Source organism: Taudactylus pleione, unplaced genomic scaffold (assembly GCF_031769625.1).
Source record: "Taudactylus pleione unplaced genomic scaffold, aTauple2 ptg001208l, whole genome shotgun sequence".
NCBI classification, from domain to species: Eukaryota; Metazoa; Chordata; class Amphibia; order Anura; family Myobatrachidae; genus Taudactylus; species Taudactylus pleione.
In genome coordinates this window covers 500,547-526,813 of record NW_028285609.1, presented here as the reverse complement: position 1 = coordinate 526,813, position 26,267 = coordinate 500,547, and the positions used below count along the sequence as shown (strand labels likewise).

At 44.3% G+C, this 26,267-nt stretch overlaps 1 protein-coding gene across 2 annotated transcripts in view; it reads right to left on the bottom strand.

The window, feature by feature from the left end:
- Positions 1 to 26,267, bottom strand: part of LOC148451022 (abscission/NoCut checkpoint regulator-like) — a 57,988-nt gene that overhangs the window by 9,630 nt on the left and 22,091 nt on the right. For both annotated transcript variants that reach the window (XM_088462365.1, XM_088462366.1), the window contains exons 6-10: positions 24,928 to 25,073; positions 22,915 to 23,029; positions 21,343 to 21,564; positions 12,499 to 12,575; positions 2,779 to 2,898 (exon numbers count right to left, since the gene is read on the bottom strand). In XM_088462365.1, the coding sequence (XP_088318491.1) occupies positions 2,779 to 2,898; positions 12,499 to 12,575; positions 21,343 to 21,564; positions 22,915 to 23,029; positions 24,928 to 25,073 (680 nt within the window). The remainder of the gene's footprint in view (positions 1 to 2,778; positions 2,899 to 12,498; positions 12,576 to 21,342; positions 21,565 to 22,914; positions 23,030 to 24,927; positions 25,074 to 26,267) is intronic.

The following is a 26,267-nucleotide window of genomic DNA, read 5'->3' as shown; positions in this document are numbered from 1 at the left end:
CCTAGTTCCTAAACCTAACCTCCCCCTCCCCGCACCCTAAAGCTAACACTCCCACACCGGTGCCTAACTCTAACCATCCCACCTAGTGCCTAACCCTAACCTTCCCCCCTAGTGCCTAAACCTAACCTCCCCGCACCCTAAACTTAACCCTTAACCCTCCCCCCTAGTGCCTAACCCTAACTCTCCCCCTAATGCCTAACCCGCACCATAACCCTCTCCCTAACGCCCGATACTTTCCTTCAGGATGCTGGCGGTCGGGATTCTGGTGTCTGGATTTCGGTGGCAGTATTTGCCCGTCGGTATCCCGCACTCCGGGATGCTGACTACATCCCTAAGAAAATATGTTGCGATACCACAGACTTGCTAATTTGAGCACATTCGACTACCCATAATAAAGCATGGAAATCCTTCGTACTTTGATCATTTTGGGGACTTGAGGTCTTTAGATGGAAAACCTATGTAGAGTATAAGCACCTGGGTTGCTGAATCTTGTTTAACACCATTGTTCTCAGATGGTTAAATACACAGGAAAACCCTATTCAAATGGGATGGCATTTTCCCTAAGGAAACAATAGAGATAGGACTGGAATAACGCTGTCAAAGCAGCTGGTTCAAAGAGTTTGTCAAACTCCAGGCAAATATAGATATAAAAAAGGGGGGGATGAACAGCGCTGATATCAGAAATGTAAAATTAAATTAGTGATAACCAAGTGGAATCCAATATTACCACTCTGGCAATTACTGCATTTAGTTTCTGAATGCAAATAAACAAACAATAAATAGATGGTCAAGTGTTATCCGTTATCATAGGAGACAAGTTTCCATACGGACTACCCTAGGAGGCTGGTAATTTACCATACCGCTGCTGGATAATCACCCGGATTGCCCCGGAATACTACTCCACCTTCTGACATTTTGCTGCTATTTGAATCGGTGACTATTATTATGTTTTATATATTCTATTTTTCATATGGACAATGAACTCACCAGCCTGAGCTCCATTTTTCCACATGAGGATTTGATTATTCCTATATTCATTTTTCATGTTTTTCTGTGTATAATTTATGTTATTATTTTATTATTAAATATTTAATATTTTCTGAACCAAGCCGTATTAGATCATTTGATCAGGAGGACCTCTATGTATTTATATATGTCACAATATTGACCATCTATTTATTGTTTGTTTATTTGTATTCAGAAACTAAATGCAGTAATTGCCAGAGTGGTAATATCATTTTCCCCAAGGATCCTGGAAGTTTAACAATCCCTCCTTGCCCAGCTAGTGATGTTGCTGAGAGTTCAGCAATCAACAATATGCATTAATAATCTCTATGGTAGGGATTCCATTTTGTGTTTCTTTCATCAGCTGTACTTTAACATGGTAAACGTGCATTCTTACACTGACATGCCTTGGTGCAGGCGAATAAAGACTTTGGCTTTGGTATGTGGGGAGCTCTATATAAAGATCTTCGCTATGAAGCTTCAGAAACTAGGCCCAGGAATTTGCCTGTAAAACAGTATACGGACTGATCTAGGTTGATGCCCCCATTATACCCTTTAACCAGAAATTGTTTCTGTGAAACCTGTTATTTAGGTCTGCTATTGTGGTCCTTTTAGTATGTTATATGTTATACAGACACTATGCATGGGTGTAATCGCTGCCATATTAGTGCCCAAATGTGATGCAAGATCATTTAAATGTGAACACTCAGCTAGCAGATCTTTCAGCCAGAGTTTTGTGACAGACCCTTTTGGCTCATGTCACAGATAGCTCACTAGTCGCATAAACACTGAGGACGGATGACTAGAAGGTATGCAGTCGGGAAGCTGATGGTGTAAATCCCGACCGTCAGTATCCCAACTGTCTAATCCCGGCAAGGGTCTAGTGACGGTGTCGAAATCCCGACGCCTGTCATTTTACCTACGCCGTGTGCCTGGCATCCCGACCGAAGGTAAGCTGGGCGGGGGGGGGAGGGTTAGGGGCTCCCGGGGGGCGGGACTTAGGGTTAGGCAGCCCCCCGGGAGGGTTAGGCTAGGGGCTGGTTTGGGTTAGGCAACCCTGGGAGGATTAGGCAGCGGGGAAGGGGGGGGGGTTAGGTTTAGGGACTTAGAGGGGGGTTAGGATTAGGCACTTGGGGTGGAGTTTAGGGTTAGGCACCCCTAAGGGAGGGTTAGGGGAGGGGGGTTAGGTTAGTTTATACTTACCTTTACCGCAGTTGGGATCTTCACCTCTGCCAGGCTTCCACTGTCGGGATTTGAACCGCCGGCCATGAGGCCGGCAGTAAATCATACCGATCCCTACTGGGTTAATGTTGCTGGAATGCCCAGTGTTTGCTGTGGACTCTGCATGGTAAATCTGCTGGCCTGGTGGTGATGTAACTCATGGTTCCTGATCAGTAGTGTCTATGGCAGTAGTCTGAAGAATTTGCTTAACAAAGGCGTCAGCTCACCCTCCATCTTGAAGCTGCGCAAACCTTTGGTCAATAGCTGGGAAAAACGTTAGGCATGATTGCGCTTTTCTTGTTATGCCTGATGCCCATTACACCATGGCTGTGTTAGGCAAGGCTGGCTATAGTTGGCTGATGTTTGCGGATTTTAAGCACAATGGTAGCAGAGCTATAGTATGGAGGATACCTGTATGGGCATTTCCACTCCAGAACTCATGAATGTTTGAATCGTACAGGTAGAAGAACCCCGGAATATGCAGCCACCATGGTAACATAACTGTCTTTATTTCTTACAATATAATATATATATTATGATATCTCCACGTACCATCTGTGTTGGGAGAAGTTTATTTGCTGCTTGCCTTCCTGTGCTGTTATCCATAGTTCTGCTCTGTTCAGGGAGAATATTATATCCACTCGCTTCGTCTAAGACTACTTCTTCTGAGAGCTGCGAGTAATGACAGAATAGTAATGATATAGGTCTGATAAGAGTATACAACAATGCACATGAGTATACAACAACGCACATGAGTATACATCAACGCACATGAGTATACAACAATGCACATGAGTATACAACAATGCACATGCGTATACAACAATGCACATGCGTATACAACAATGCACATGAGTATACAACAATGCACATGAGTATACAACAATGCACATGAGTATACAACAAGGCACATGCGTATACAACAATGCACATGCGTATACAACAATGCACATGAGTATACAACAATGCACATGAGTATACAACAATGCACATGAGTATACAACAATGCACATGAGTATACAACAAGGCACATGAGTATACAACAAGGCACATGAGTATACAACAAGGCACATGAGTATACAACAATGCACATGCGTATACAACAATGCATATGCGTATACAACAATGCACATGAGTATACAACAATGCACATGCGTAAACAACAATGCACATGAGTATACAACAATGCACATGCGTATACAACAATGCACATGAGTATACAACAATGCACATGCGTATACAACAATGCACATGCGTATACAACAATGCACATGCGTATACAACAATGCACATGCGTATACAACAATGCACATGAGTATACAACAATGCACATGCGTATACAACAATGCACATGCGTATACAACAATGCACATGCGTATACAACAATGCACATGCGTATACAACAATGCACATGCGTATACAACAATGCACATGCGTATACAACAATGTCTGTGGTAGTAGGAAGTAGTCAAAGGAAGCTTAGAAGCATCTCTTAATATGATACATGAAAACCGGGCTAAGCCGACAGCACTGAATAACAAATTCATATTATTGTGTGTTTTACGGTGATGAAAAAGCAGTAACCCCACTAATGTCACACTGCCAGGACAACGCCATATTAAAGTCTCCAAGATTACCTGTCTGATAAACTATTAATACAATGGTCGGCATAGTGGCAGTGGCGTAACCAGGTATTTGAAGGCACCATAGCAAAAGTTTGTAAGAGCTCCTATGTACCACCCAATGGTGAAATATGTATATAAGACACGTAACTTTGACAAGGAAGATGGGCCCCGCTCAGCTCTGAGCCCCGTAGAAGCTGCACCCATTGCACCTATGCTAGTTACATCCATGCACAGTAGTTAGTATTATTGCCTTACAGCCCTGAGCTCATGAGTTCAATTCCTGACCTATGCGGAGTTTGTAAGGTCACCTCATGTTTGCGTGGGTTTCCTCAGAGAGCTGTGGTTTCCTGTCACACTCCAAAAACATCCTGGTAGGTTAATTGGCTTCTGACATAAAAGTAACCCTAGTACATGTGTGTGTCCATGTGCTTGGGAATATCAATTGTAAGCTCCACTGGGCCAGGGACTGATGTGAATTGCTGAAATATTCTGTGCAGGAGCGTATTTATCCATTGGGGCGCCAGCCGAAGGGGGGGCGTTGCCCGGCGGTACCACCCGCAGCAGGGAGTAGAATCAGGGATGGATCCAGTGGGGGCGAATAGGGCGATCGCCCCCATTCCGTAACACACATCTCCTTCCAGGTGCTGCTGAAGGAGCTACAGAGTCGGCCCGGAGCTCTCCCTCCCCAATCACAGCCTCTCCCCTTCCTTCCGCAGCTTTGTCCCACCTCCTGTAAAGCCCGAGGTGGGCGAGACAGGCTAATAGCAGAAAATATGGCAAGTATCCGTCGGGGAGGATAGAGCTGCAGCTCCAGGCCTCCCATAAAAATAGGCCCATCGCCTGCAGGACCAGCTGGAAACAGAAATTATTTTTAACTTCACTGGCTCCAAGTGGCCATCCGAGGTGCCCCCATTAACCCCCCTCCACCTGACTGCCACCACCTGCTGCCCCCCTGCCTGCCCAGATGGGCAAGGGGTTGAGTCTTGGGCATAATCCTAATGGGCCTGGCAGCACAGTGGAAGGCTTCACAAGCCTTGTTACACTGCAGTGAAGCGTCTCCTCCATCCGCACTGCGAATGACACATAGGTGCTGCAGCCAGGGCTGGATTATCGGCATGTCCCACACACAGAGGATCCGCAAAATAGCCTTACACTCCACAGGCGACAAAGCGCTGATCCACTTCCTTGATGCCGTAGCTGCACTTATTTTGTCTATGTACCCACGTTTTTGCTGACACTGACTTGCTAGGAGCAGGAGGCTTCCTATTGGCTGAGAAAGGCCTGCTGCTGCGTTCTAGCTGATGATCTAGCTAGGATGGGCTAGCTGCTTGAAGAAATACTAGTGTCCACGTTTGTAGTCGCATTATTGCTGCTCTTGCATACTGGACCTGGGGTTGCAATGGAGGTGAAAAATCACAGGTGAGCCCACTTTGGTGAGGTCTGTATACTTTAACAGCATCACCTGGTGCTCAGCACTGCAATGCAGCTCCGTCCTCCTGGCAGGAGAAAGCGGATGGGGGAGAGAGGACATGGACTTGGGGGACATACCAGCTTGGTACCAGAAGACTCTTCTGGTACCAAGCTGGTTTCTCTCCCAAGTCCATGCATGTGTGTGCATGCGTGACAGCATTTATGTGAGTTCCTGTGTCATGGTGCACAAGGTAGTGTAGGCTCCCAGTGTATGTGTGTTTATGCATACGTCTGGGATGTGGAGGATGAATTGTGACAAGGATATCCCAGATTCATATTGCAAGCAGTAGTAAACTGTGCACTGAAGGAGAACAAGCACTGAAACTGGGGGCAGGATGGGGGGGGTAGTTATCACACCCACTCACACACAACTTCCCTCTTCTCCAAATCCACTGGCTCTCCCCCTCCTTTTGCCATCTTGTCAGGGGCAGAACTATGGGAGACAACGGAGATGCCTGTCGCCGGGCTCCAGCTCTGAAGGGGCACCTCCTCCATTGTCCACAACATATTTACCCCGCTTAGGGCTGTAACTATGTACCCGGAGTGTACCGTCATGGCCGCCCAATACATGGCACCCCTTCCCAGCACCTGAGAAGCCACCATACACTAGTGGAAAGCTCCATGTCAGACCATTAGCTGCTGCCTTCATCTATCTATAGCCTGTCTGTGTGGGAATTGCTACATTACAGTGTCAGCGGCTGTGACGGGGGCACCAAATTATAACTTGCCTCCGGGCATCTGGGATGAATTTACGCCACTGCATCTTGTCTGAATTTTACACAGCCCTCACACCTGCCAGCCGAGCACAGAGCACAAGTGGTAGGGAGATATATGGGGAGGCAGCAATCCCTTACTTTGCCAGGGGCCATACGCATGCGCAGAACGCAACAATCGGTAGCGAATCAGGCCCATAGTGTACAGGAGAAACGATTAATGTGATACAATCCCCGGACATGATATATATCGTGCGTTTGTATGAAAGATTGCATAGTGTCTACGTGTTCTGGGACTCAGTGAAGTTGAAACGACCCTCACATTGTTAGTCACATTGTGTAGTATGTACCCAGCTGACGTCTTGTGCTGCTTTTCAGATTCTGTGATTGCTAGTAATAATGTCCATCAAGGTCAAATACACTGAGGACAATGCCCTTCAAGACAACATACAGTCAGGTGCATAAATATTGGGACACTGACAGAATTTTCATATTTTGGCCTCTATTCACCACCACAATGGCTTTGAAATGAAACAAACAAGATGTGCTTTAACTGCAGACTTTCAGATTTAATTTGAGGGTAATTGCATCCAAATCAGGTGAACGGTGTAGGAATTACAACGGTTTCTATATGTGCCTCCCACTTTTTAAAGGGCCAAAAGTAATGGGACAAACTAAACAATCCTAAATCTAACTTTCACTTTTTAATACTTTGTTGCAAATCCTTTGCAGGCAGTTACAGCCTGAAGTCTGGAACTCATAGACATCACCAGACGCTGGGTTTCATCCCTGGTGATGCTCTGCCAGGCCTCTACTGCAAATGTCTTCAGTTCCTGCTTGTTCATGGGGCATTTTCCCTTCAGTTTTGTCTTCATCAAGTGAAATGCATGCTCAATCGGATTCAGGTCAGGGGATTGACTTGGCCATTGCATAACATTCCACTTTTTAGCCTTAAAAAACGCTTTGGTTGCTTTTGCAGTATGCTTCGGGTCATTGTCAATCTGCACTGTGAAGCGCTGTCCAATGAGTTCTGAAGCATTTGACTGAATATGAGCATATAATATTGCCTGAAACACTTCAGAATTCATTCGGCTGCTTTTGTCAGCAGTCACATCATCAATAAATACAAGGGAACCAGTTCCATTGGCAGCCATACATGCCCACGCCATGACACTACCACCACCATGCTTCACTGATGAGGTGGTATGTTTTGGATCACGAGCAGTTCCTTTCCTTCTCTTCTCTTCCCATCACTCTGGTACAAGTTGATCTTTGTCTCATCTGTCAATAGGATGTTGTTCCAGAACTGTAATGGCTTTTTTAGATGTTGTTTGGCAAACTTTAATCTAGTCTTCCTAGTTTTGTGGCTCACCAATGGTTTACATCTTGTGGTGAACCCTCTATATTCACTCTTGTGAAGTCTTCTCTTGATTGTTGACTTTGACACATATACATCTACCTCCTGGAGAGTGTTCTTGATTTGGCCAACTGTTGCGAAGGGGTTTTTCTTCACCAGGGAAATAATTCTTCTGTCATCCACCACAGTTGTTTTCCGTGGTCTTCAGGGTCTTTTGGTGTTGCTGAGCTCTCCGGTGCGTTCTTTCTTTTTAAGAACGTTCCAAACAGTTGATTTGGCCACACCTAATGTTTTTGCTATCTCTCTGATGGGTTTGTTTTGATTTTTCAGCCTAATGATGGCTTGTTTCACTGATGGTGACAGCTCTTTGGATCTCATACTGAGAGTTGACAGCAACTGATTCCAAATGCAAATGTCACACCTAGAATCAACTCCAGACCTTTTACCTGCTTAATTGATAATGAAATAACAAGGGAATAGCCCACACCTGTCCATGATATAGCTTTTGAGTTGATAGTCCCATTACTTTTGGCACCTTAAAAAGTGGGAGGCACATATTGAAACTGTTGTAATTCCTACACCGTTCACCTGATTTGGATGTAATTACCCTCAAATTAAATCTGAAAGTCTGCAGTTAAATCACATCTTGTTTGCTTCATTTCAAAGCCATTGTAGTGGTGAATAGAGGCAAAAATATGAAAATTCTGGCAATGTCCCAATATTTATGGACCTGACTGTATACCAGTCATAATTATAGAGATTAATCTGAATGTGCTGATGCCACACGTTATAAGGCGGCAGGATATTGTCCATCAATCTCCAATAATTCCAAGTAAAACATAAGATATCAGTAAAAAATACCCAGCAACAGCTCATATTCCAGTGATAGTGCCACAGAATCTAACGTGCCAGTGGTAAGACCCAACATGATCTAACATGCCATTATAATTGCTCAAGATCTAATGTGCCAGAAAAAGTGCCCAGTAAAACTGTAACAATTCCAATTAAGGGTGGTATTCAATCAGTTTCGCACCCGCAATACTTTTTCGCATGCCGGAATTTTCACCTACATCGCGTGTTTTGGCTGTGAAATCTTTTCGTGTGCGCTCCTGCTATTCGCCGTATTCAATTCCAAAGGACGAGAAAACACGTCCTGGCGAAACTCAAACAGGTGAAAAGTGCTGTCAAAGATGGGGAAATCCGCCTAACACCCCCCAAATGATGCACTAACATTGGGGATCAGCATAGATTTCCCCGAATAGCCCCCCTGAAGCTATTTGGGGTACTTAAGTGCTTTCAATTGCCTCTATATAGCGTCTTTGCACAAGTGGTGAATAAAAGCATTAAGCAGTATTTTTTCGAGAAAATAAGGAGTCCTGTCAAATTTGGGGTACTTGAAAATGGGTGCAAGAATGGTTTAAAATTGCTAAAGTGAAGTTTTAAGTGACGCCAAAAACGCACCTTCAGCAAGCACCTGCATTCCAAAAAACACCTCCTCACCTTTTTTAAGTTTTTTTTGGACACAGTTATCCTTTGGAGGCCTGTCCCAAGGGTGCAGGGTGGTTTCTGCATATTTGCACCAAAAATCGCAATTCTGCACTTTTTTCCGCCTGCTATTTATATGCGAAACTTTTTTGCCTACTACATTGCACTGCGTACGCGAAAAGCCGATGGAATTGAATACGGAGATGTTTCCGCCTCGCGAAAAGACGCAATCAGCGATACTTTTTCATGGATTCCAACTTTTCGCCGCTAATTGAATACGGGCCTAAGATACATATAAGTAGCAGTAGAGCCCAGTAAATTGCCTCTTAGTATCAGTAGTGGCCACTAAGGTGCCTATTAGTAGCAGTAGTGCCCAGTAAGATGCCTATTAGTAGCAGTAGAACCCATAAAGTTGCCTCTTAGGGCCGTATTCAATTAGCGGCAAAAAGTCTGAGGTCGGACTTTTCGTCGTCATCGCAGTTTTTCCTGGGGTTAAAGTATTGGGCGCGTGCATGCGTATCCCCGTATTCAATTAGGTTTTGGCAAAAACAGGACCCGGTGGAAAGGTAAGTAGCGAAAGGTCCTGTCACTTTGGATCACTATGGGTGCCCCCCGAATTGGCCTGCTGAATGTATTTGGGGTTTTTAAACGGTGTCGGCAGGTGTTTTTATGCTTCTTTGAATAAGTGGTGAAGAATAGCATTTAGCAACTTTTTTTTTTTTTGAAACAACTAGTCCCATCAAATTTGGGGTACATGAAAAAAGGTCCCGTCCTAGGTTGTAATGTTGAAGAGGGTGGAGCTTGACGCGTTTCTCAGCCACGGCAAAAAGGGGCTGTTTCCTCAAACAACCTAGGACGGGACCTTATTCAACTTCTTTAAAGACCGGACTACAGCCGCTATTATCTGGCCAGAGAGGCAGCCGATCAAGGTGCTCTGGCACTTGGTGTACACCGTGGCACAGCAGCCGAGGCTTACGCTCCACTCCAGACTGTGACCCAGAGTAAGAACTGTACCTCTGGAGTTTCCCCATGCGGTAGTGGTAAGCTGCATTTATCTAACAAGCCTTAGCCCAAAAGTCTCTTCCACGCTAATAGTGGAATTGAGCCCTATACGGAGGGTAAATACAAATAATTACCCTGGGAGTTGCTTTGCCTGCCGGTTATGTTGAATTACTCTATTGATTAAAAGAATATGGAACTTTTTTCAGACTATCTGCTGAATTAATGTTATTCATTAAATGCGGCACATTGTTTCAATCTAAGTTTATACTGCACTCAGCTGGCTGGCCTATTGACTGTTGCTAGTTTTGCAACATTGTAAATCGTATGCTGCTGATCCGGTTCATTAATATCTTACCTTGTAACTTAATCTTTGAGAGCAAGAGAGAACCAAGGAATAATTATCCCTTATCAATATTTTTTATGACATTATGCCAAGGAATTTTTAATTGTTGGCTGTGGAACACCATCCATTAACTCTTTAATAGAAGGAAGTTTTTATTTTTATTTTTTATAGGTCTCCAGGCGCCTGAGGCTGTGTTCTATTTGATGTGTATTCCAATGTACATATGCTGCACAGTACCACTACTATATTAGTGGTTATTATTTCAATTGGGTCATTTATGTGCAGCGTATATAATAGTGATTTTATATATTGTGTTTCCTATTTTTTATTTTTCAATTATCTATCTATGTATTTATATTTGCAATATTGTGATTAGGTCTATGTGACCAGCAATTCTTATTGGTATATTAGTATAGTGAATTGTTGGTATTAATAAACTGTGATACTGTTAATGGTTAGCGCTCTTTCTTTTTTGCGACATTTCAGGGAAGACTGGCTGGACAGGCAGGGAACATTGCAGGGAAGGCTGGCTGGACAGGCAGGGGACATTGCAGGGAAGGTTGGCTGGACTAGAGGGGGGTTGGCACAGGGCAGGGTCAGCATACCTGCTTTCTTAGTATTCCTGATAGAAAGGGGGCCGGATGGCAGAAGCGAGGAATGCACTGGGCAGCAGGCAGGCCAGGGAGAATGAAAGCATCGGTGCTGCAGCATTTGATCAATGGAGCCGGCCGCGAGCCAATCACAGCTCGCGGAACAGCAGCCAATTAGCAGAGGTCACTCCTTATTGGCTGATCAGGAGCAGCTGCTTCTGACTGGCTGCCGTTCCGCAAGATGTGATTGGCTTGTGGCCGGCTTCATTGTTCAAATGCCACAGTGCTGATGTTCTTTCTCCCTGCCTGCTGCCCAGTGCAATCTTCGCCCGGTGCCGCTGCCACCCGGGATCCCCCCCTCCGGCCCAGGACTTGAGTCCTGGCAGTCCCCCATGATGGCAGGCCTGGTGCCCAGCAAGATACCTATTAGTAGCAGTAGAGCCCAGTAAGTTGCCTCTTAGTAGCAGTAGTGTCCAGTAAGATGCCTCTTAGTAGCAGAGGTTCCCAGTAAGATGCCGACTAGTAGCAGGAGTGTCCCCTAAGATGCATATTTATAGTAGTAGTGCCCAGTAAGCTGCCTATTCATAACAGAAGTGCTAAGTAAGATGCCTATACGTAGCAGTAGTGGCCAGTAAGGTGGTCATTAGTAATAAGGCCCAATAAGACGACCACTAGTAACAGTAAGTGTAATACACAGTCATATAATACTGCCAGTACTCTCCCCTAGCCACTAACCCCTCTGTCTCAGTCCAAATATAAAAGAGCAACCACAGAAAAGCACACTGACACACAATGCGATATTAGGTTGTGTGACGAGATGGGAGTGTCAAAACCCTCAAAGTGTTTATAACACGGTTTGTATTATAGTGTGTACCATGTACAGTGCATCCAGAAAGTATCCACAGCGCTTCACTTTTTCCACATTTTGTTATGTTACAGCCTTATTCCAAAATGGAATAAATTCATTTTTGTCCAGTAGCGTGTAATGTGAGCGGCTTAGCTGTCTGCGGCCGTGTAACCATATGCAATCCCAGGTTGATGCGCCGTCTGTGCAGAAGCCGCCGCTAGACAAGTTCAGCCGGTGGGATGAGTCGGGTATACTCGTCCGGGGAAGTGGATGCAGCTGCTGCCGAAAATATTCGGGTCTCAACCTGAGAGGGCTAGCGCAGTCTGAGTGGAGGAAGACTCAGACCGCGAGCGGGTGGTTGTACTCTCAATCAGGGAGACTGTGGGATGCAGCTGCTAGAACGTTTCTCTCAATCCAGATGAGGTACAAAGAAGCAGGTCTAGTTCAAAGACAGTGTATCGCCCTGTAGCCTTAACGCGTTTCTCCAGGACAACGCTCTCGGTTTCTTCAGAACAGGGGTGTCAGGTTTTACAATCCGACACTTTGTAAATAAGCCCCTACATGTCTTGGGGTACACATTAGCGCAGTAATCTCACAGGGTACATGACTCTTGCTTCAAATTAGTCAGTAAGCATACTAATGTTACTTGTAATAGCGTGCGCTGCTAGTCTTCAGTCATCTCACTGCTTAAGTAGGGGAAATCATTCCAGTGGCTGGGAGGAGGTATATGAGAACATAAAGATGAAAGAAAACTAAAAATTCTGGCGTCCCAGCCTCCCTAGACCACTGCTTTAGGCCCAAAATTCACAAGGCTAGAGACAAATACGCTCAATGTCTGACCTGCTTTAGAATTCTCTGTACAGCTTCTTCCTCAGTTTCTTCATCACTGTCATACAGTTCACAGTTGTCCAATGTTACTGCCAATAGAGGATACACACAGTTTACAGTTGTCCAAGGTTACTGCCAATAGAGGCTACACACAGTTTACAGTTGTCCAAGGTTACTGCCAATAGAGGGTACACACAGTTTACAGTTGTCCAAGGTTACTGCCAATAGAGGATACACACAGTTTACAGTTATCCAAGGTTACTGCCAATAGAGGATACACACAGTTTACAGTTATCCAACGTTACTGCCAATAGAGGGTACACACAGTTTACAGTTATCCATTGTTACTGCCAATAGAGGGTAAACACAGTTTACAGTTATCCAATGTTACTGCCAAAAAAGGGTACACACAGTTTACAGTTATCCAACGTTACTGCCAATAGAGGGTACACACAGTTTACAGTTATCCAATGTTACTGCCAATAGAGGGTACACACAGTTTACAGTTATCCAATGTTACTGCCAAAAAAGGGTACACACAGTTTACAGTTATCCAACGTTACTGCCAATAGAGGGTACACACAGTTTACAGTTATCCAATGTTACTGCCAATAGAGGGTACACACAGTTTACAGTTATCCAAGGTTACTGCCAATAGAGGATACACACAGTTTACAGTTGTCCAATGTTACTACCAATAGAGGATACACACAGTTTACAGTTATCCACTGTTACTGCCAATAGAGGATACACACAGTTTACAGTTATCCACTGTTACTGCCAATAGAGGGTACACACAGTTTACAGTTAGCCAATATTACTAACAATAAAGGGTACACACAGTTTACAGTTGTCCAATGTTACTGCCAATAGAGGGTACACACAGTTTACAGTTATCCACTGTTACTGCCAATAGAGGGTACACACAGTTTACAGTTATCCAATATTACTAACAATAAAGGGTACACACAGTTTACAGTTATCCACTGTTACTGCCAATAGAGGGTACACACAGTTTACAGTTGTCCAATTTTACTGCCAATAGAGGGTACACACAGTTTACAGTTGTCCAATGTTACTGCCAATAGAGGGTACACACAGTTAACAGTTATCCAATGTTACTACCAATAGAGGGTACACACAGTTTACAGTTGTCCAATGTTACTGCCAATAGAGGGTACACAAAGTTTACAGTTATCCAATGTTACTACCAATAGAGGGTACACACAGTTTACAGTTGTCCAATGTTACTGCCAATAGAGATTACACACAGTTTACAGTTGTCCAAGGTTACTGCCAATAGAGGAGACACACAGTTTACAGTTGTCCAAGGTTACTGCCAATAGAGGATGCACACAGTTTACAGTTATCCAACGTTACTGCCAATAGAGGGTACACACAGTTTACAGTTATCCAACGTTACTGCCAATAGAGGGTACACACAGTTTACAGTTATCCAACGTTACTGCCAATAAAGGGTACACACAGTTTACAGTTATCCAACGTTACTGCCAATAGAGGGTACACACAGTTTACAGTTATCCAATGTTACTGCCAATAGAGGGTACACACAGTTTACAGTTATCCAAGGTTACTGCCAATAGAGGATACACACAGTTTACAGTTGTCCAATGTTACTGCCAATAGAGGATACACACAGTTTACAGTTGTCCAATGTTACTGCCAATAGAGGGTACACACAGTTTACAGTTATCCACTGTTACTGCCAATAGAGGGTACACACAGTTTACAGTTATCCAATATTACTAGCAATAAAGGGTACACACAGTTTACAGTTGTCCAATGTTACTGCCAATAGAGGTTACACACAGTTTACAGTTGTCCAATGTTACTGCCAATAGAGGGTACACACAGTTTACAGTTGTCCAATGTTACTGCCAATGGAGGGTACACACAGTTTACAGTTATCCAATGTTACTACCAATAGAGGGTACACACAGTTTACAGTTGTCCAATGTTACTGCCAATAGAGGGTACACACAGTTTACAGTTATCCAATGTTACTACCAATAGAGGGTACACACAGTTTACAGTTGTCCAATGTTACTGCCAATAGAGGATGCACACAGTTTACAGTTATCCAACGTTACTGCCAATAGAGGGTACACACAGTTTACAGTTATCCAATGTTACTGCCAATAGAGGGTACACACAGTTTACAGTTATCCAACGTTACTGCCAATAAAGGGTACACACAGTTTACAGTTATCCAACGTTACTGCCAATAGAGGGTACACACAGTTTACAGTTATCCAAGGTTACTGCCAATAGAGGGTACACACAGTTTACAGTTATCCAAGGTTACTGCCAATAGAGGATACACACAGTTTACAGTTGTCCAATGTTACTGCCAATAGAGGATACACACAGTTTACAGTTGTCCAATGTTACTGCCAATAGAGGGTACACACAGTTTACAGTTATTCACTGTTACTGCCAATAGAGGGTACACACAGTTTACAGTTATCCAATATTACTAGCAATAAAGGGTACACACAGTTTACAGTTGTCCAATGTTACTACCAATAGAGGGTACACACAGTTTACAGTTGTCCAATGTTACTGCCAATAGAGGGTACACACAGTTTACAGTTATCCACTGTTACTGCCAATGGAGGGTACACACAGTTTACAGTTATCCAATGTTACTACCAATAGAGGGTACACACAGTTTACAGTTGTCCAATGTTACTGCCAATAGAGATTACACACAGTTTACAGTTGTCCAATGTTACTGCCAATAGAGATTACACACAGTTTACAGTTGTCCAATGTTACTGCCAACAGAGGGTACACACAGTTTACAGTTGTCCAATGTTACTACCAATAGAGGGTACACACAGTTTACAGTTATCCAATGTTACTACCAATAGAGATTACACACAGTTTACAGTTGTCCAATGTTACTACCAATAGAGATTACACACAGTTTACAGTTGTCCAATGTTACTGCCAATAGAGGGTACACACAGTTTACAGTTATCCAATATTACTAGCAATAAAGGGTACACACAGTTTACAGTTGTCCAATGTTACTGCCAATAGAGATTACACACAGTTTACAGTTATCCACTGTTACTGCCAATAGAGGGTACACACAGTTTACAGTTATCCAATATTACTAGCAATAAAGGGTACACACAGTTTACAGTTGTCCAATGTTACTGCCAATAGAGGGTACACACAGTTTACAGTTATCCAATGTTACTACCAATAGAGGGTACACACAGTTTACAGTTGTCCAATGTTACTGCCAATAGAGATTACACACAGTTTACAGTTGTCCAAGGTTACTGCCAATAGAGGAGACACACAGTTTACAGTTGTCCAAGGTTACTGCCAATAGAGGATGCACACAGTTTACAGTTATCCAACGTTACTGCCAATAGAGGGTACACACAGTTTACAGTTATCCAATGTTACTGCCAATAGAGGGTACACACAGTTTACAGTTGTCCAATGTTACTGCCAATAGAGGGTACACACAGTTTACAGTTGTCCAATGTTACTGCCAATAGAGGGTACACACAGTTTACAGTTGTCCAATGTTACTGCCAATAGAGGGTATACACAGTTTACAGTTGTCCAATGTTACTGCCAATAGAGGGTACACACAGTTTACAGTTGTAACCCCTTTCCTAAGTTACCACGTTACTTTAATGTGCCTCCACCCAGGCTTATTATTACTATTGCAAATTCTGATTAGGTTCACCTGGGAAAACCTATTACTCTATATAGGTAACTGTATAGGTAAATTACCACTCTGTGTTCGTGGATGAGGTGTTAGTGTTGTGCATGCAATATTTTACCAGTATTAATGTAGCCCAAACTACCTGTTCTCTCCTTAGGATCTTCGGCTGTACTCCAGTCTTCCGGCAGGTATGTATTCAACACCAGAGATATAAATACAGATTTATAATACGTTTGACTTTATATTCACAAGAAATAAGCATAACAAAGTACACTAGGTTTACTTTTTATACACTCTATAAAAGCATTAATTAGGGACTCATATAACCTTATAAGCCTTTAAAAGACAGTATAATGACAGTTGATGTCCAGCAAGGCTTCTATTATTTATACTAGTGAGATTGGCATACGCTGCATATAACACTTTAAAAGGTCTTTATACATTCTAACAGTATGAGTTCAATATACCAAACCCTCTCCCTTTCAGGGGAACTGAGCATACGTAAAGCACTTCCTAAACATATATATTGACACACCAACCGATGAGAGAGGGCAAAAGTCAGTGTAGAAGGCTGTGTATCATTAATTTCTAATACCCCAATCTTTACTGGATGTCTCTTCTTGTAACACTGTATCTTTCCTGTCCAGCAAAGTATTTCCCTTGATCCTGCTCCTACTGTTTTTCCACTCCAAATGTCTGAAATCCTGGTAGGCTATGTGGTACTCAGTCTATGCAACTATAAGACGGTGGAGGTAATCCCATCCCCAGTCCCTGACATCACAGTTATGCTTGAGGCTCCTATGCCTGCTTTGGCTAATAGTATAGCTCTCCTGTATATGATTATAATAGTTATTTAGTAATATTGGCTTAGTGGCAACTTCCTTAACTAGCCTTTAGACTCCTCTATTACTTCTCCAAGGCTATGGCTGCATATAGTGGTCCCCGCTGATCATGTCACTGCATAAGGATTTAGAAAGGTTCAGTACATATATGTGAGTGGGATGTGCTGACTCTCAGTGGTACTCACTCACAGGACCAACACGTGGGCAGCTCTTCAACCTCCCGATTCTTACGGTGGCCTCAGGGAGAGGCAGAGGCTTAACTCTGTCACTACCAGTGGGGGGTGTGACTCTCACTCCCCCTGACCTCAGCGCAACACTGCCCGAGTAAAAGCAGCAAGCAGCAGCCCCGCCTCCTCTGACGACGTTGCTCTCAGGTCCCAGCCTCCGGATCTACCAGTCAGGCACTGCCGCTGCCGGAAGCCAGCGCAGCGCCTCAGCGCTCCCGGAGAGGTCTGCTTCCAGCCGCACGCCGTTGACCACCGGCGGCCTCCCTCAGCCCCACACTGGCCGTCAATCCCGCTGACTCGCCTGCCGCCTGTTATAGCTCTGAGGCGCGGCACTAACGGTGAGTCAGAGGACCCGGCGCTGGTGAGGGGAACTGCAGTCTGCCGTCCCAACGGCTGCCAGCCCCTATTTAACTCCTTCCCCCGCACGCGACCAGCCTTTGCCGCCTAGCGCACGAGCTCCTGGCCCCACGCGCCCCTTCCAGTACCTTCTCTGCTTCCACGAGACCTTCTGTCTATACAAGTGCTTGAGCCACTACCCTGGGTGTATAATGCCTTACATGACTTCTGTCTGCCCTGTACAGAACGCAAACATATTATTCACACCAAATTAACAATCTTATATATATATCACATGAATATACGTATATATTATACACATTATACCCAAACTAACTAAGTGGCACATATTATGTCTTCACATATGAATTAATACTCAATATTATGCCCTACTACAAAACCACAGGGTTGCCAGACAGCTAATCCCCAAAGTCAAGTGTATTGCCAATACTAAGAGATGTATTTTCATCTGTATATCTGTTTATTTTCCTAAGCCGCATATTAATGTGGCTACACAGTTGTCCAATGTTACTGCCAATAGAGATTACACACAGTTTACAGTTGTCCAATGTTACTGCCAATAGAGATTACACACAGTTTACAGTTGTCCAATGTTACTGCCAATAGAGATTACACACAGTTTACAGTTGTCCAATGTTACTGCCAATAGAGATTACACACAGTTTCAAATATTGTGCATTTCTTGCTGTATTTAGAAGATAACCAAGTAAGTTTGGTTGAGCACCACGACCAGTGGCAGGTCCAGGAGGGGCGAATGGAGCTCCCACCCGCTAGCACAGTCCATCCTTTTCATCTCTCCGCATCACTGTGTGTGCCCTTCCCCTCCCCTTATCCTCATTCAGCGCCCTGTGCTGTGATGGAAGCTGCTGTGTAAGCATGCCGCGTCACCATCCAGGGGGGTGAGTCATGACAGGCAGTCACCGGGGAGGGAGAGATCACAGCCGGCTCCCCACGCACCCTGCTGCCGCTGCAGGACTGACCGAAGACTGTCACCCCAGCACAGGGGCGCTTTCTTGCGCTACGAACACTGTGCAGAGAGACGTTACAGTTCCGTCCTACCCAGCTGCTACTGCCCCGCACAGAGAGAGGAGGGAGAGGTAGCAGAGAGATGTCTGCTCCTGCCCCCGCACAGAGGGGAGGAGGGGGATGGCTTCTGCTACCAAGGACAGAGGGAGGGGGGGAGCAGGAAGATGACTGCTGGTACTAAAACTGTGGGCCTGATTCATTAAGGATCACTATTGCGATCGCAGTTCCGTAATCGCACGCAGGTTTGCTACATAACTATGCTAATGATTGCTATCGCAATACTGTCGCACTGCCAGCATAGAGACGACCACTGCCCTCCCAGTATCGCTATCTCACATCCGTGATACCTTGCAAACCTCCATAAACATAGAGTACCATCGGCCTTCACGCAGAATTACAGCAGCCCTGACCTTACTTTAAAATTTCGAACCTCATTGCACGCAGTAAGCACTCAAGCTGCAGATGCAATTGCAATGGCTAATTTATGCACGCCCATGCAACGGCGTTCAAGTGGTCAGGCGCGCCTGCATTTCACCGACCACCCCCCAAGTCACCGCCCCCAAAAAGCTCACTGCCTGTCAATCACTCTGCAATGGCTCTGCGTGGTCTCTGTGATCACAGTTGTGCCTTCGCGTACTTCAATGCATACGCATGCGCAGTACACAACAATCACCCGCATGCATACGCTTTAGCAATAGCGATACGTAATGAATCAGGCCCTGTGTATTCACACATACTGAATACATAAACATATAAATTGTAGCAATCAATCTGGCCACAAATAAACCCTCTGTGAATGGAGGAGTTGGGACCAGAAAGAGGAGGAGCCAGTACAGGAAAGAGGAGGAGCCAGTACAGGAAAGAGGAGGAGTCAGAATTAATCATTAAATCTCCCTCCCACCCCCTAAAAGAAGAGTCTAGATCCTCCCCTGACCATGACATGTGTGGGACTAAGGACCTCATTCAGAGTCGGTCGTACGCCACTGATGTTCGCTAAAATTCGCAATGCACGTGCGCAAACTAGCTATTACGATCAGAAATTGCTCTCTCCTTGAACACAGCCAGGTCGTTAGTTTGAGTGACAGGATGAGGCGTTTGTGGGTGGTAACAGGGGAAGGTGCTTGTGAACGGGGGAGTGGAGATCCGAACGCAGACATACCTGACTATGCAAACGGTGTTTTATGGGAGTGCATAACTAAGTAGTGTCATGGCACATTTGACATGGGACGTTTTTACACTGACTAGATCGCAGTGCCTAAGAGAAGATATGGTCAACCTTAAGCTCTACGACCAGCTCTGATGGTTCCCGATGGTCTCGATTAATCCTTATATGCCCGGAGATGACGTGTATTGCGAACGAGAAGGGGGCGTGTTTTTAGTCTTACGGCCGCATCCTCCCCTCGCTCATTCAGCTAACGATCCCATCTTAACGACGCAACTTGCGAGCGCTTCATTTGCATATCTGGCCCCTTATCCCTTACGACCAAGCAGCCGCAACGACCGACTCTGAATGAGGTCCTAAATGTGCTGCATTCATGTGTTACTCTAGGAGAGGCTGTTTCCTAAGGATGTACCTCTCATAGGGATAAACCTACAGGATAGAACCAGCAGATGTCACTTATTACTTTGCTAAGCCCTTAATGCCAGTCTACATGCCCATTGCACAGCTTCTCCGACTGCAATCACAGTGTATGGAAGAGAGAGGGGTCACATTTACAACGGTTACAACAGTCTCTGGGAATGCTCAATCATATTATCAAATACAAAATGTTACAGCTGCAGTAAAAATTGACCAGTGTGTCTGCCTGTAGCCTGACAGGGTTTGTGCTTCACGAGAAGATTGTTTGGTTAATCTCATAGGAACTCATTAACAACTCTTAAAGTAACAGTATTCTTAAAGACCAGTACAAAATTTTTAAATACAGCACATTTCAATAGTATGAATCAATTTCAGATACATGAAAATCACATGTATATGTTTGCATACACATATATGTATATTGTGAGGTAAACATCTCTCACATCGGCATCCGGTCAAAATCCAGACAGTCGGGATGCCGGAGCTTAGAATGCCGGTGCCGGAATCCCGACACCTTTTAAAATCTTGGTGGTAACTAGTGGAGGATTATGGGTTAAGGTCTTGGATTATGTGTTAGGCACTAGTGGGAAGATTAGGGTTAGGGTGAGGCACTAGGGGGAGGTTAGGGTCAGGCACTAGGGGGAGGTTAGGGTCAGACACTAGGGGGAGGTTAGGGTCAGGCACTAGGGGGAGGCTAGGGTCAGGCACTAGGGGGAGGCTAGGGTCAGGCACTAGGGGGAGGCTAGGGTCAGGCACTAGGGGGAGGCTAGGGTCAGGCACTAGGGGGAGGCTAGGGTCAGGCACTAGGGGGAGGCTAGGGTCAGGCACTAGGGGGAGGCTAGGGTCAGGCACTAGGGGGAGTTTAGGGTTAGGGATACGGAGAGGGTTAGAATACTGACCGACAAGTGTCGGTATTCTAACCCTGTCAGGATGCCGGCGTCAGGATTCTGACTGCTGGGATCCCGAGCTCCTGCATCCCGTACCCATTCCCTCACAATATGTAAACACTACACATTAACATGTGGTCATAACTAAATATTTTTTGATCTAACTAGAAGCATCACATTCATCAAAATAGGACTAGCCATTGGATTTCTATAACTCATACAATACCATTATCTGGATCTTTTCCTTGGAGTGTTGCCAGCCTCTTTGCGATCTCCAACATTTTCTCCTGCCTGGTATTCTCGTCTCGTAATTCTGCAGCTGCTTCTTTCAGAATCTTGTCCTTCTCTTTCTCCAATTGCTCTGCATCCAATTCCATATTAAGACCTGGCCAGCAATCCCGCTCATCAGCTTTGCTCAGGTTGTTAGTAGTCGCCTGAGTAGTGAATTCTAGAAATAACAGATAAAGGATGTCATAGGAAACTATATAATAAACAGTTCTTAAGAGCTACAATACAGTAAATAAACAATCCAAGTATTTATTATAACCATGCACTTAGTACTCAGTAGTAGTAGTAAAAGTCTACCTGATACGGTGAAGTGCTTTTCTTCCAGGAGTTGCTGGGAAAGCAGCCATCTTTCTCAGCTGGTAGCAAACATTTATAAGGAGGAACCTTTCCAGCAGTGAATGGCTGTGTCCCCTGTGTTCTATGCCCAGCATATAACTGCCCCAGGAATCTGCCTTTTATCCTCTCCGTATGACGGCACATATCAGGCAGTATAAATACTGGGTTCTTTCACACCAGCATGAATACGATATGAACATTGGGCCTGATTCAGACTCGTTCGCACGCAGCTGTCCGCATCCAAAGTATGCAAATCCCGCAATCGCTAGCAAGACATTAGCACGCCCACTATGTCTTGCCGTGCAATCGCATATGCATTTAGACACATACCAGCCTGACACAAGATGCCCACTTTCCCTTAGTAACATAAGTCATCTCCAGGAAGTGTATTAAATAATCAGTAACATCGGCTGACATCGGACCCATAAGCAGCACTTGTGGCTGACCATACCCTACCGCAAGTACTGCGAGTGCTGCTGTGTGTAATTTAGCCATGTGACGTGTATGCTGACGATGCGTCTTAATTATGCACACCTCTGAAACGGCGTTCAGACACACAGACAGGCCTGTGTTCGCACCACCACACCCCCGTTACCATCGACCACCCAGTCACCACCCACAATCGGCTCGTCCTGTCACTCATGATAGCGGAGCTTGTACAGAGTACAGGGTGCGAACGCTTCCGGATCGCAAGGACTAGTTCACGCATGAGCACTGCGTCTTGTACGCATGAGCAGACTGCAAACATCGGCAGGCTGCGTGCGAACACAGCCTTGCTACCGGGTCTGAATCAGGCTCTCTGTCTGCACAGGCCAGTTGCATATTATTACGGAGCTGCTCAGGGAGGTGGATGACCTTAAATCACACCTATTGACAAACTGTCCACTAAAAGCTACTACGTATGAAGCAAAAAAACTCACCAGGACTACAGGAGGATACTTATTTTATTTTTATATCAGTGTAACAGAATAACCATAAACTACAACATTCCCAATATTAATTAGACCAGCATTCTGAGTGTACATCCTCTTAGAGAACAATTCATACAGCAGTATTTAGCATATCAGACAGACCACACCAAGGTGCTAACACTGGACTGGTTTCTTTCTGTCCATCCCAAGACTAGAAGCCTATTTCATTTACTTGTTGCTTCATATAAAAACATCTATTTTACCTGGTGGCTGAGTAGCTGGGTCCCAATGATGATCTATGGCTGCCTCATCTGTCAGTTGTGTTAACAAATCATCAACCTTTTGTGTCTGAGTCCTGGTATCGGGTGGTTGGTGCATCTATAATATTGTACAATAGAATATGCGAATTTAAGGTCGGAACTACTGTAAAGAAAATGCCAACACGCAGACATAGTATGGAACTGATGAGCAATTAAAAAGAAAAAAGAAAACTGTACTACTGTATTGTTAGCACATTGCATCTTATTTGATGGTTTATTCAAAACAGCACAAAAAAATGTATGAATTAGGTGTGTACTGTATGCTTGAGAACCCAAGAGGCTGATTCAGACAAGCCTTCATCACCAATTGCCCATGCTGCATTCCTAATGGAACCTGACCTCAACACACTGCTAAGTAGAAAGCATGCAGGAATGTTTAATATGGGTGGGGAGTACACATATGGGCACTGCCGATTGGTGTCTTACATTTTAGTACAAATTCACACCTATAAGCAATGTTCATACTGTGTGCTCTCCTTTCTCATGCATCCTATATATAGGCTGTCACTCAGGAAAAAAGCCTGTATGTGTGTTAAACACACACAAACATCAATATATACTGTGTACCAGAATTAAATAAAATATGTGTCCAAGCGCTCCAGAGTATTGAGATATGTACTAATAAGAGTTAGTATTTATGTTCCTGTATATTCGAACGTGCAGTTGTTTAAATAATGTTTCAGCCCAATGAATGTTGCATAACCTAACAGAAAGTTAGGTCCCAAAAAATAATCTGTAGGAAGAGCGTTCTTAGATATGTACACTAACATTGGGTACAATATCTGTAGGCTGATACTCTGGAGCACTTGGACACATATTTTATTTAGTTCTGGTACACAGTATATATTGATATTTGTAGCAGAGGGGTGGGGATACCCCTAATGTGACCAGTAGCTAGGGGTAAAACTAGTACCTTAGTAGCGCCTACCTATATATTTATCCATTGTGTACCAGAACTGCTTTCCTTTATTGGCAAAATAATTTGTTTGCCTCATCTTCTATATAAAATTCATTGGTTTGTTTGTTATGCATTCGGACACCCCTGCACCGATTGGGATGAAATTAATGTGAGGTGGTCCAGTTGGATCCTGGCCATGTTTTAGGGGGTTCAGTCAGACCTCCCATTGGTGTACATTGGGCAAAACTTTGACCCGGGGAGCCTGTTCTGGGCCTAACACTGGGTGGATTTGGATGAAAATTTCAACATTGGATCCCATCACACATACTAGAGGGTTGAGGTCTTAGTTGCACCTCCTGTACCTGGTGTACGCTGCACAGAACCTTGACCCAGGGAGCCTGTTCTAGCCCTTCCACTTGATGGATTTGGATGAAAGCTTCACAGAGGGGTGGTAATTGGTTTGGGATGCCTAATGGAGTGGTTGAAGTCCCGGTCGGACCTCACGGCGGAGTGCGCCTAGCAGAACTTTGAGCCAGGGAGCTTGAACTGGGTCTTCCTCTGCATGGGTTTGGACGACAACTTCACAGTGTGGTAACATTGGATCCCAGAATACATACTAGGGGGTTGAGGTCCCAGTCGGACCTCCCATTGGTGTACGCTGGGCAGAACTTTGCCCCGGGGAGCCTATTCTGGGCAGCCAAGGGATGGGTTTGGATGAAAACTTCACAGAGGGGTGGCAATTGCTCTGAGATGCCTAATGTAGTGGCAGGGGTCCCAGTAAGACCTCACGGCGGAGTGTGCCGGGTAGAACTTTGATCCAGAGAGCCTGTTATGGGCCTTCCACTGGATGGATTTGGATGACATCACATAATAAAACTTAATAACTTGAAGATTTAAACCTGGGCAATGCCGGGTACTTCATCTACTGTAACCATAATTTAGGTGTAAGGTAAAATTGAATGTACAAAGCATTTCTGGCACAAAACATTTCCTTAGCCTTAAAAAAATCGAAAATATGCAATCAGCTGAATGGCCTTCTGCTATGAGAACATTACTACCGGCTTGCTTGCTCCGGATGGTGGGATCCTCCCTTGTAATATAGCTAGCCGATCCTCCATTTCCTGCACAGATGGGGCAGGTTGCTGGGTTTCCTTCCGTAAAGCCTCTATCCTGGTCTCTATTTCAGCTGTTGAGCAAATGGTTTCTACAAGAGAACAGAGTTTTAGTAGGATTATACAAGGGATAAAATTAAACTTTAGAGCGTTCTTCCCATAATTAGGGGAGATGTATCATACCTTTGAGAGTGACAAAGTGGAGAAGTTGCCATAGCAAACTATCAGCATCTACCTATCATTATCTAGCACAAGTTATGAAATGACAAACGCTGATTGGTTTCTTTGAGTAAATTCTTCACTGTATCTCTGTAGACAGTATTATACAGTACATCTCCTTCTAAATTACTTAAATATATACTGATAAACATTATGCATACAATGGAGAGCAATACAAACATGTAAAGTAAGAATTAGTCTAGTGTAATAGTGTGCAACATGTAATTTATTTATTTATTACCAGTTATTTATATAGCGCACACATATTCCGCAGCGTTTTACAGAGAATATATGTCCATTCGCATCAGTCCCTGCCCCCATGGAGCTTACAGTCTATATTCCCTAACACATGCTCACAGACATACACACTAGGGGTAATTTTTGCTGGGAGCCAATTAACCTAACGGTATATTTTTGGAGTGTGGGAGGAAACCGGAGTACCCGGAGGAAACCCACGCAAACACAGGGAGAATATACAAACTCCACAAAGTTAGGGCCGTAGTGGGAATTGAACCCACGACCTCAGTGCTGTGAGGTAGTAACGCTAACCATTACACCGTCTGTGCTGCCCTATTTATGTAATCCCCAACTCCTTTTTAGGAATTTTAGAAAGCAACTATGGTTAATAAGTCAGTATGCGCAAAAGCTAATACTTTAAAGTTTTCTCAAGGTAAAGAATCAATTAAGAACATCCTTATATGAAAAAAGAATATCATACGTTCTCAGCCCAAACAGCAGCATTTCTTAGAGACACGCTGTGCTTTGATGATTGGGATGTTTAAAAAAGACTGAGGAGTATATTTACTAAAGTGCGGGTTTATAGAAATGGATGTGTTGCCCATAGCAACCAGATTCTACTTATTATCTTCTAGAAGGTGATAGATAAATGATAACTAGCATCTGATTGGTTGCTATGGGAAACATATCCACCTCTATAAACCCGCACTTTATTAAATATACCAGAGTCTGAATTTGCAGAATGGTGCAAATTCAGGCTCATTGCACCATTCTGTATGAAAGTGATCCAGGACACATAAATGGGATTTTATTGGCAACCCAGATGTGGT